Source organism: Sardina pilchardus, chromosome 18, assembly GCF_963854185.1.
Source record: "Sardina pilchardus chromosome 18, fSarPil1.1, whole genome shotgun sequence".
NCBI lineage: Eukaryota > Metazoa > Chordata > Actinopteri > Clupeiformes > Clupeidae > Sardina > Sardina pilchardus.
In genome coordinates this window covers 16,192,548-16,205,047 of record NC_085011.1, presented here as the reverse complement: position 1 = coordinate 16,205,047, position 12,500 = coordinate 16,192,548, and the positions used below count along the sequence as shown (strand labels likewise).

At 45.3% G+C, this 12,500-nt stretch overlaps 3 protein-coding genes across 3 annotated transcripts in view; 1 reads left to right on the top strand and 2 right to left on the bottom strand.

The window, feature by feature from the left end:
* Positions 1–7,017, bottom strand: part of edrf1 (erythroid differentiation regulatory factor 1) — a 14,525-nt gene extending 7,508 nt beyond the window's left edge. Inside the window, exons 1-12 of the mRNA XM_062518937.1 lie at positions 6,627–7,017; positions 5,134–5,321; positions 4,897–4,963; positions 4,533–4,658; positions 3,869–3,993; positions 2,925–3,075; positions 2,528–2,641; positions 1,690–1,811; positions 1,273–1,384; positions 848–995; positions 410–521; positions 51–159 (exon numbers count right to left, since the gene is read on the bottom strand). Coding sequence (XP_062374921.1) covers positions 51–159; positions 410–521; positions 848–995; positions 1,273–1,384; positions 1,690–1,811; positions 2,528–2,641; positions 2,925–3,075; positions 3,869–3,993; positions 4,533–4,658; positions 4,897–4,963; positions 5,134–5,321; positions 6,627–6,707 — 1,455 coding nt within the window. The 5' untranslated portion in view covers positions 6,708–7,017. The remainder of the gene's footprint in view (positions 1–50; positions 160–409; positions 522–847; positions 996–1,272; positions 1,385–1,689; positions 1,812–2,527; positions 2,642–2,924; positions 3,076–3,868; positions 3,994–4,532; positions 4,659–4,896; positions 4,964–5,133; positions 5,322–6,626) is intronic.
* Positions 7,018–8,910: 1,893 nt separating this feature from the next.
* tex36 (testis expressed 36) lies at positions 8,911–11,208 on the top strand. Its single transcript, XM_062520425.1, has 3 exons — positions 8,911–9,075; positions 9,300–9,452; positions 10,660–11,208. The coding sequence occupies exons 1-3, from the start codon at positions 9,055–9,057 to the stop codon at positions 10,987–10,989; spliced, it is 504 nt and encodes a 167-aa protein (XP_062376409.1). The 5' UTR covers positions 8,911–9,054; the 3' UTR covers positions 10,990–11,208.
* A 558-nt stretch (positions 11,209–11,766) lies between these two features.
* The window catches only part of ankrd2 (ankyrin repeat domain 2 (stretch responsive muscle)), a 6,586-nt gene continuing 5,852 nt past the window's right edge, over positions 11,767–12,500 (bottom strand). Inside the window, exon 9 of the mRNA XM_062519632.1 lies at positions 11,767–12,415. Coding sequence (XP_062375616.1) covers positions 12,326–12,415 — 90 coding nt within the window. The 3' untranslated portion in view covers positions 11,767–12,325. The remainder of the gene's footprint in view (positions 12,416–12,500) is intronic.

The window sequence follows — 12,500 nt, the reverse complement described above, 5'->3', positions numbered from 1 at the left end:
TGTGTGTGTGTGTGTGTGTGTGTGTGTGTGTGTGTGTGTGTGAGTACTACCTGAGGGTGTCTTTCTTCATCCAGCAGTTTGACACAGTTCAGCAACAGAGTCCTGATGGTGCCATAATACTTCCTGTTCTGATTCTTCAGCATCATATTACTGGCAACCCTACACACACACACACACACACACACAAAAATTGAGAAATGTGAGCACAGTGTGAAGAGGTTTTTTTTGCAAATTGCGTACTAACAATAGCTCGCAAGTTCCACAAAGTAATTTCTCCAGTAACCACTCCATGAAGGAGAAATGCTGAGGGGTATTTATGGGTAGTGTAGTTCTTATGTGTAGAGCAAGACTGCCACAGGCAGGGTGAAGGGGAAATGCTGAAGGGTATTATGGGTAGTGTAGTTCTTACTTGTAGAGCAAGACTGCCACAGGCAGGGTGAAGGGATTCTGGCATTTCTCCTCTGTTGCCTCTTCACACAAGGTTGTGAGGTCATAGAGCTTCACGATGTCACTTCCGCTGGCTGGGGGGGAGAAAGGCATGAGGTTGGCAAAGGACACACATGGACATGGACACGGACACGGACACACACACACACAAACACACACATTTAAACCTGAATATCTCCTCTTCCACGAACACACACACACACACACACACACACACACACTTAAACCTTAATATATCCTCTTCCACGAACACACACACACACACACACATTTAACCCTGAACATCCCTCTTCCACCAACACAAACTAACACACACACACACACACACACACACACACACACACACACACACACACACACACACACTTCACCCTAAACATCCCCTCGTCCACGTACGCACCTTTGAAGAGCCAGTAGGTGTGTCCCTCCTTGGTGCAGTTGGACTTGAGGAAGGACAAGATGTTCTGTGCGATGTCCTTGACAACACGCGTGGAGAAGGTGGAGTTATCCAGGTCTGGAATGTCCTCCGTCTTGATCATCTCATACTTCTAATGAAGAGAAAGAGAGGACAGAGAGAAAGAGAGAGAAAGAGAGGGAGAAAGGGAGGGGGAGAGAGAGAGAGGAATGGAGAGGGATTGAGAGGAGAGAAAGAGAGAGAGAAGTGAGAGAGGCATAAAGAGGGAGAGGAGGTGTACACCCTGGGACCAGATAAGCCAGGTATGCGTATGCGTGTGTGTGTGTGTGTGTGTGTGTGTGTGTGTGTGTGTGTGTGTGTGTGTGTGTGTGTGTGTGTGTGTGTGTGTGTGTGTGTGTGTGCGCGGTTACCTGGACAATGCCGTTAACATGGAAACACATGACCAGCTCGGGGACGTTGCACATGAGGTTGTCCAGCCAGTAGTCGATGCCCGTCAGAATGTTGATCGGCTTGTTGTTGTCCCTGACGACAACACACAATCACCATGGCCTCCCCGTGATACACATTACACATCACACACACACACACGATATCTCCACAATACACACACAAAACACTCTCTCTCTCTTCCCACATAACACACACGACAAACCCTCATCCATGACCTCTCCAAGTAACAAACCAACCTCTCTCAAATGTATTGGTGGTTTACAGAATGTTTTTATGCCAAAACAAAATAATGTAAAAGTAAAGAAATACAGCATTACAATAAGAACAAACAAATAAAAAGGCGAGGTTCCATCCAGAACATCCAATCATTGACATACCTGAGTCTTAGGCTGACAGCTGGGTACCGCCCCCCTCCAAATATGGGCATGTTGGAGCCCACCAGCATGTGAATGTCCTCAAAAGTCCACATGATGTTCCGCACAAAGTCATTCCTCAAGCCCTACACACACACACACACACACACACACACACACACCCCCCCCAAAGTTTAAACCCCAGACATGTGACTGGAAGGGATACAGTACTGCTTGAAGGTATGTTTGCTGTTGTTTAATCATCATTTTCTTGTTTAATCATCACCAGTTCTTAAATATGAACTGTCAGGTGTGTATGGCCTTGTTTAGAGGGAATTGTGTGAGAACCATGAAATCATGAAACGTGGAATTAATGTGTACATTATATACAAAAGCAAGTGAATCCCCAGCTGAATTGGGGAAGTCAAAAAGGTAACTGATTAATGTAAAACATATCTGGGAACTGCAATAATCAATTAAGCATAGTAATGAAACAGACTTCCTTTGGAAAGTGTTTGAGCAGCCATGATTAAAAGGAGGGATGAAATGCACCAAGCCACTAGTGTACCCAACCACAGAGATCAACTATGCCAAGAGGAGAGGAGATATCCCCAGATATCCCCAGATATAGAGAAGAGAGTAGTGATAGCCCATCAGTCTGTGTGTACACCTGACTGCTCTCTCCTTCATCGAAGAGTGTAGGGAGATTCTGTTTGTGTGTGTGTGTGTGTGTGTGTGTGTGTGTGTATATGTGTGTGTGTGTGTGTGTGTGTGTGTGTGCCCCTGACTGCTCTATCCTTCATCGAAGATTGTGGGGAGATTCTGTTTGTGTGTGTGTGTGTGTGTGTGTGTGTGTGTATACCTGACTGCTCTCTCCTTCATCGAAGAGTGTGGGGAGATTCTGTTCTTTGGATATTGAAGCCACATCACTTGCCAACGCCACATCAGCCAAAGCAAAAGAGCAGCCCAATCCATCCTGCAACACACAGACACACACACAAACACGTGCACACACACACACACACGCAGACACAAATTCACATGCACATACGTATACACAAATGCACACACACACACACATGTATACATGTAAGCATACATGCACACACATTATACATAGCATTCATGCTCCTGATTCCCTCTCATAATTTTCTTCTGAACAAAGCCAATTCAAGTGCTATGGCAACAGCAACAGCCCCAATCCCAACCCCCCCAACCCACACACACACGCAAAACCAAAAAATGTGGGCAGAACATACCTCTTCCGAAGGGGCGCGGTCTTCGTGGCAGGAGGCGGAGCTATTGAAGGTGGCGGGCCAGGAGAGGCCGCAGTCCTCCACCCTCCCACAATCCTCCTCATCCTCCTCTCCCTCCCCCGACACAGGCTCTGCGGCGCCATCGCCGTTTATACTGAGAGTGGACACACACACACACACACACACACACACACACACACAGACACACACACACACACACACACACACACACAGACACACGCACACACACACACACAGACACACACACACACACACACGCACACACACACACACAGACAGACACACAGACAGACACACAGACAGACACACAGACAGACACAGACACAAACACACACACACACACACACACACACACACACACACACACACACACACACACACACACACACACACACACCTAAGTAGGCTTTTTAAACTCCAAAACTCACAGCCCATAGAAGTGGCTGTTATTTCCTAAACAATCCTCCCACGGCTCTGACATTTGGGAAATTAACTAACTGGTTGAATTGAAAATGAAAAGGGTTAGCGCTAGATTTGGTGTTAGCGCTAGACTTGGTGTTGGGGTTAGCGTTCGGGGCATGGGTTGGGTTAGTGTTAGGATTAGGGGTTGGGAGTAGGGGTTAGGGGTATGTGTTGAGGTAGGGGTTGGGGGTATGGGTTGGGTTAGTGTTGGGATTAGGGGTTGGGATAGTGTTGGGAGTAGGGGTCAGGGGTCTGTGTAGGGGTTAGTGTTGGGGGTATGGGTTGGGGTCAGTGTTGGGGGTAGGGGTTGGGTTAGTGTTGGAGACAGGGGTTGGGATAGTGTTGGGGTTAGGGGTATGTGTTAAGGTTAGTATTGGAGTAGGGGATGGGTTAGTGTTGGGGGTAGTGTTGTGGGTATGGCTTAGGGGTATGTGTTAGGGTTAGTGTTGGGGTTAGGGACACACCTGTAGTAGAGGAACTTGGAGAGGATGGCCTTCTGGTACCAGTGTTCTTTACTCTTCTTCTTGCGCTGCCACTTCTGGTCAATCAGCCGCTGATAGAACTCCTTTAGCCACGTCCAGTCTCCTGTCTACACACACACACACACACACACACACACACACACACACACACACACACACACACACACACACACACACACACACACACACACACACACACACACACACACACACACACACACACACACATAAGCAAGAATAGTGTTTTGAAAAGGTGTCAAATGTTGTGTTGTTGTGTAGGCACTGGATTTTGAAACATAGTCCGCACTCCGTACACAACAATGCCTACTGTTTAATTACTGTTTAATAAGGCATTCAGCACACATCTGCATTGAACTGAACGTCCTGTACCTAGACAGCGCAGTGCAAAAACGTACCTGTGTGAGATCACCTGAAGTACAAGAAGAGTATCTGTGTGCACATCCCACCTTGCAACAAGCAACGTTTCGACCCTACTGGGGCTTCATCAGGCAAGACCCATTAGGGTCGAAACGTTGCTTGTTTTTAACATTAAACGGGAGCACATATCAATGTTGCGGACATTATATTCCTTTTTGAGGTCACCTGAAGTACACACACCTGAGACAGGAGCACCTGTGTGACTCACCTGAGAGGAGCGCATGAAGAGTTCCTGGACGTCGAGTTCGTCCAGCAAGAGCGTGCGACCCACCCGATGCACAGCCAGGCTCACGTGGCTCTTACTGTAGGGGATCTTCAACAGCTTCTTAATGTTCTACACACACACACACACACACACACACACACACACACACACACACACAGAAACACCATCATTCACTTACTGTTAGACACACACACATACCACAGTATTGATAGATAGATAGATACTTTATTGATCCCCAAGGGGAAATTCAAGAATTAGACACCACATACACATACACATTCACACAGACCCTTTTGCGCACACACACACACACATATATACAGTACACACACACACACACACCTACCTCAGAATCAGATACCACGTCTACATCATCTCCAATGCAGTCAATGAAGTCATAGGCCATCCCGAAGCTGCAACAAACAGAAACAAAAATGACATAAATACATACATAATTCATAAACACTCCTTTAAAGACTATACAGTCAGATAAAAACACACACAGCAGCACTACTACAAGAGTGTGTGTGTGTGTGTGTGTGTGTGTGTGTGTGTGTGTGTGTGTGTGTGTGTGTGTGTGTACCTAGAGAAGGGCTTGCTCTTGCTGCTGGTCCCCAGCACAGATGTCCCAGCGGCTCCTAGTTGACTCTCCCGGAGCCAGTTGGCCGGAGGCAGCTTTAGGTCTGTCTGCTCCTGCAGTACTGCATACGAGCATGCAGGGGGCGCAGCAGAGTACTTCACCACAGCACGGCTCTTCACCACCACTGCCTCCTGTATGAAAACAGAGAGAGAGAGAGAGAGAGAGACAAAGGGAGGGAGAGAGAGAGAAGTGGGAATGATAACTTGCACGTCATACTCCCGACAATTATACAGGACCTTCTCCCTCTCTCTCCCTCCCTACTTCTCTCTCTCTCTCTCTCTCTCTCTCTCTCTCTCTCTCTCTCTCTCTCTCTCTCTCTCAATTCAATTCAATTCAATTCAATTCAATTCAATTCAATTCAATTCAATTCATTTCAATTCAATTCAATTCAATTCAATTCAATTCAATTCAATTCAATGGAGCTTTATCAGCATGACCGTTTGCACAATGTTGCCAAAGCTAGTGTTACAGATAACACAGTAGTATCGCAAAAGCACATGCACAGGAGAACCAAGACAGAACAAAACAAAAAAACAGGAGAGATGGTGTAACAGACAGACAGTGTGGGGGGCAGTGTTGTGTTGAAGGGTGGATGTGGTGGGGGGATTATCTTAATGCCTTCTCTCTGGTTATGGAGTGAGGACACATAACTGGCTGCCAATATGCATGTACTGGTGTCCTCACCCAAAACTATGGCAAGTTGTTTCTCTTCCTCTAGTTTTTTTAAATTTGGAATGATGTTGTTCAAAGTGTTGAGATATTTGTCTCTTTGGGACCAATATTTATCACAGTGTAGCAGAAAGTGCACCTCTGACTCTACCTCCACTGTCATACAGTGGCCACATCTCCACAGTGGACACATGTCCATGTCTCTCTCTCTCTCTCTCACACACTCACACACACACACACACACACACACACACACACACACACACACACACACACACACACACACACACACACACAATGGTAGAGGATGGCATGTGTACACACACCACAGGAGTACACACACAGACACACACAACACATCAATCACCTTTGACCCTCCGTTGATTCTGCCTCAGACACACACACACACACACACACAAAGGAGAACTGAATTGACACACTTAAGGAATTAACATGAAAAGTGAAGTCTGACGCAGGGAGACAGCGACCTGAAACACACTCTTTCTTTCTCTCACTCACACACACACACACACACACACACACACACACACACACACACACACACACACACACACACACACACACACACACACACACACACACACACACACACACACACACACACACACACACACACACACACACCGAAAACGCAGTTGACGTTGCGCAAACGTAATTTAAAAAGAGCTTTTAACACAAATCCCAGTCCAAGTAAGGCTATGCTAACATGACATACGCGAGAAACACAAACCACGTTCTATAGTTACCTGTTTGCTATCTTCACTTCCGTCACTCATGTCTCCGCCGTCCGGTCTCTCCGGAGCGGGTGTGCTGTCCGTGGAGCTCATTCTGAAGCTCTCGCCTCCATCTACTATCCGTTAGGTCCAGAACTTTCTCGGACTCTCCAGACTGGTCCGTGACAACCAGCATTAGCTTGTTAGCATTGCACTGCTAACTTAAGTTGCATCTGAAACACATCCACGTTGACTCAAGAACCAGCGAGAATGTCTACAGTGAACACTCGCTTGAAATACAAGAATACACTGTCTCCTCTATGTTGTCTATCCTAAGATGTTTACGAATTAAGTCTTCTTTATTTTACACCGCATTGAAACACTTTTAATCATGCAGCTAAATGTCATGCACCATAACATCAAAACTTCCGCCGTGAGAAGGAAATGCACTTCTTCGTTGACCCCTTTCTTCTGTTTTGCTGCCGCTGGGAACTTTACTGATGCATTGCTGCCCCCCTCTGGAACAATTTATTACACCACCTCAGTCAGCGCCTTTATAGGCCAACGGTAAGTAGAGAGGGCATGTATTTTCTGAAGCCATATAATAATCTATGCGGTGGACCTCCTCCTTTTCTGAAAAAAACTCTGATAGTTTAGCACTTTTTTCCCCTCCATAAACTGTATGAAATCAAATTGAAAAAATGGTAGCCTAGATATGTTTAAGAAGCTGTCATTAGCATGCATTTGAAAATGTCCCTCAAGCCTATTTCAGCCTGTACAAAAAAACACATCAGGTTCCTCAAAAGTCTACGGCACTTCTCAATTTGTCTCACGGCACACACACTGCTTTGTAGTACAGAAAAAGCACCTGGAGTCTGTGTTTTGTTACTTCTGCCTGGTGGTCAAAACCAAAACCAAAACTAAACAGATGGTGAAAAACAAGGGCCATGTGAATGCTGACATCTTGCATCTGTCAGTATAATGTTATATTAGAATAGTCTACTGCAGATGTTTATGCATGATCCACAAAAAATCTGCTTTAAATATGTGCTTCTCTATCCACAAACATAGCCTAGCCCAGTGTTTCTCAACTTTTTTCCCTTGAAGGCTCCCTTGCCTGTGTCTGACAAGCCAAGGTCCCCCACCCAAACTCCTGCATTACACTCACACAAGACATTGTTTTATTCAACAATTGGAGTCCAGGGATGAATTATCAATGCCTAACCCGACCTGAAAGTTGCTTACGCAAGTTCAGAGGTCAGATGTAATAAATGGCTACATGAATTTAAATGTGGAACAAAAATATGTTTTCATTTGGATTATACAGAGTTTTGATTGTCCAACTGGGCGTGTTATTGGGATTCTATACATTTATGTGCTCACAACCTCAGCCCAGGCAACATTATGCAGACCCCCTGCAATCTCTGGGGACCCCTAATGGGGACCCCATTTTGGGAACCACTGGCCTAGCCTACTGCTTACTTGTAACTATAGGCTCTCATCTAAATAAATTTCCATTTGTGGTGTATATTCGTAATAAAAAGTCTTATGTAAATGTCTAAACGTGTACCTGCATTTGCTCAACATAATTGTGAGATTTTTATTGTTTTTTTTTTTAATTATTATTATTATTTTTTTTTTTCATTTTTGCCCTTCACACCCAAAAGGTTCTGATCCACACAAATGGGCATTCTCCGAAACAACAACATAGATGATGTGTAGCATGGAGGTCGCGGGTCAATTCTCTCGCAGAGGGGGATCACACACAAAACAGTGGGGGCAGGGGTGATAAACAGATGTTTTTAATTTATTCTGTTATTTTATTTTGCTCTAATTTTATTTTGTTTCCTATTATAAAACGTTTAATGTTGCTAATTTATTTAAATTAAACAATGTGGACAGAAAGTGGGGAAAGGTGAAGAGAGAATGCAATCACTTCTTCTTTGAAATATAGGCCTATAGCTTTTCCATTCTACTCGAGGCAGTATTTTTGATAATTGTTCATTTCTGGGCTGAACCTCGTCTTTATATCAGCGTCTATTTACTTTACTCCGTTTTCTGAAACATCTGTTGGTAGAGTCTGATGTCAGCGGCAGTCTGTCCCCGTGTTGTAGGAGTCTTCTCACACTATAGTGCAAAAGGAAACAACTGTGTAGGCAACTCTGAACAGTCAGCTTTGCGTTCAGAATCCAGGTGCAGCAGGTGGTTGTGATCTAGAAGAGTGATGGAATAAAGAGAATGTTTCTCTGGTGACGTTCTAGAACTCTGAGTTAAGTACTGATCATCAGTAACTGCCAGAACATCCTCAGCACGTAATCACAGCACAGGCCAGACTGGAGACGAGACGACAGGAGACAGGAAAAGAAAGGCTGATAAAACAACGCAGAAGGGAAGAGAAGAGGAGAGGAGAGAAGAGGAAAGGAGAGGAGAGAAGGGAAAAGGCTGGAAGAACAGCGCAGGAATGGCCGACTGTTGTCAACCGGTGGGCTACTCATGTGTGCATGTATGCTGTGTGTTTGTGTGTGTGTGTGTGTGTGTGTGTGTGTGTGTGTGTGTGTGTGTGTGTGTGTGTGTGTGCGTGCGTGCGTGCGTGCGTGCGTGCGTGCGTGCGTGCGTGTGTGTGTGTGTGTATTACAGGTTGGGGATGTGAGTGTATGTGAACTGAGGGAAGTGGTGTGTATGTGTGTGTGTGTGTGTGTATTACAGGTTGGGGGTGTGAGCCCGCATCAGACAGAGCAGCGGGGGGAGGGGCCTCAAGTGTCCCCCAAAACCAGTCAGCCAATCGGGATGGAGTCCTTCCCTTTCTCTGCCCACGACAACCGATCGTCTCTACTTACCAGCATCCATGTGTTTGATGGGGTGAGTGTGTGTGTGTTTGAGTCAGAGTTTATGTGTGTGTGTGTGTGTGTATCAATTATATAAAATAATAATTATTATTATTTTGTATTCGCTTGTATTGCCAATTGTATTTTAACTTAATCTTTTTATGTTTATCTAATTTTGTTGTTTGGTCATGTCATGATTGTGTTATTCTCTTTCTGTTGGAACACATTGGGTCTGTGCCTGTCACATGAAATGTGCTATATAAATAATGTTTACAATTGCTGTCTTACTTACTCTTCTCCAGAGCGGTAGATAAAACAGAGTGGCGACACTCCCATAGACCTCCATAGGAAAAAATGACAGCACTTTTTCCAGGCTATTTCCTCGTTATGGGACTTTTGGAACTATTTACAGCCAATCTCTTGGTCAGTAGTTAATGAGTTAATTGATTACACCTTCCAGCATCTAGAAGTACATCCCACCCTCCTGCAATTCAGCCATTCAGTGCAGGTTTTTTGGAACTTTTGATCGCGTGGCGGCGACATCAAAGCGTGTCGCAACTCTCTCTCTCTATGGCTCTGCTCTTCTCTAACTCCGTAGGTGGAAAAGTAGATGGAAAACTTGGGAAATAGCTAACTCATACACATCTGTATTAGTTCCCAATAAGGGCTGCATTAACCAGCCAACCTCTTCTATTAACCTATTCTGTCACGGCAAGACATCACATATTCACTGTAGGGCCTACAGGACATGTGCCTGCTGTTCTGATCCTGATTATACAAAGCGTCCCCATAGAATTCTAAGGTTCTATCTACGTTCTGAATAGTTCTGAGATATTCTGAGATATTCTGAGATATTCTGAGATATTCTGAGGGGCGGCAGTGGCTCAGGAGGTAGAGGAGTCGTCCAGTAACTGCAAGGTTGCTGGTTCGACCCCAACCCCACCTGACCTTGTCGAGGTGTCCTAGTAAGACACCTGACACCAGTGCTGCCGATGAGCAGGTTGACGCCTTGCATGGCAGCCTCCGCCATCGGTGTGTGAATGGGTGAATGTGAGGCATAATATGTAAGTCGCTTTGGATGCTCGCAGAAGCCGATAAAAGCGCTTTATAAATGCAGTCCATTTACCATTTACCATATTGAGCTTCAAAGTTTTAGAATTCCATACTGATACTGTAATTTATAAGCAGAACAAACTTATAATAACTCTCATTTCTGTGTGCGTGTGTGTGTGTGTGTGTAGGGTCTGGGCCGTAAGAAGTGTGTGGACGACCGACGGCAGCATAACTCTCATTTCTGTTTGTGCCACACGAACGTTCCCGGACCACCGGCTGAGGCCTGCTCCACCTACCAGACCAACTTTCTGTCCAAACAGGAAGTGGAGGCCACCCGGAGCCGGCGCTTTCCCAGAAGTCACCGGGAGCGCAGCAGTGTGGCATCCAATCAGCTGCAGCAGCAGGACCCCTTTCTCTGGTTTGGTCGCCATGACGCCCCACACACACGCATGCCACTGCACGTGCTCGCTGCCGTCAACAATCCCTTAATGTCTCACACAGACACACACAGACACTAACACACACAGACACACACACAGACACTAACACAGACACAGACACACACACCACTGCACAAGCTCATTGTCTTCAACAATACCTCAGTGTCACAGACACACTACACCCATCACAACGAGCACTAGAACCATCATCTTCATCATCACCATCATCACTCCACTCCTGTGCCAAGTCAAGAGCTTCAGACCAGACAGGAGTCTATGATCATCATCATCATTCCAAATGCCATAAATTTGATATCATCTTCATCACATGTTTTATTGTTTCATGGTATCTGTTGGACTTTTACATCTTCACATTGAAAATGAGCTTTGAGTCATGCAGAATGTAGTATAGTATTTTAATGTCAACTCAACAATTCAACAACTCAATTGATACTTTTTTCTTTCCTCAATTAAATTAGAGAAGAGCAAGGAATTAGATTAGAGAAGGTTATTAGAACAGTGTCTTAAAGCAACACTAAAGAGTTTTTCGTACCTTTAAATAATGTTTCCAAAATCATTTCAGCAGTTCATCAACTCATAACAGGGTGAACTGCACTTCTGCATTCACTTCGCGGCCCTCTATCGGCTATAACCGCACTATGTAACTTTACCAGATCGGGTCGCGTACCTGTAGTTCAATGAAATGAGACATAAGAAACTACAAATTTGACTTGCTACGATGTCGCAATCATGCAACACACTCTCAACATACTCACACTACCTTGTCTGTGGACATCGTTATTTGCTGGATAAACATAGCATGTGTGCGACAGAGGAAAAGTGCTTTAGTGTTGCTTTAAGGCTTAAACCATCGGAGGTGATCACTCACAAGTTAAAAAGCAAAGGCTTCTGAACCACCTGCAAGTCCACATACGCTGATAAGTTCATCACAGTCTAAAACCACCAGCTACTGAGCGACTCACTAGAATAGAATAGAATAGAATAGAATAGAATAGAATATATACTTTATTGATCCCGTGAGGGAAATTCGTTTCTCTGCATTTAACCCAATTTAACCGAATTAGTGAACACACACAGCACACAGTGAACACACAGTGGGGTGAATCACACATTAACCCGGAGCAGTGAGCTGCCTGCCCAACCAGCGGCGCTCGGGGAGCAATGAGGGGTTAGGTGCCTTGCTCAAGGGCACTTCAGCCGTGGACTGGTCGGGGATCGAACCGGCAACCCTCCGGTCACAAGCCCGAAACCCTAACCAGTATGTGAGTGTGTGTGTGTGTGTGTGTGTGTGTGTGTGTGTGTGTGTGTGTGTGTGTGTGTGTGTGTGTGTGTGTGTGTGTGTGTGTGTGTGTGTGTGTGTGTGTGTGTGTGTGTGTGTGTGTGTAATGGTCTTCTACAGGTCTCTGAGCTGTTCCATCCTCTTCAGTGTGTCCAGGACGTCGTCTTGCCATGAGTTCAACTGCTCCATAGCCCTCAGTCCCTTCTAACACACACACACACACACACACACACACACACACACACATTTTAATATTGGTAACAAACAATAACATCACAACAATATCTAC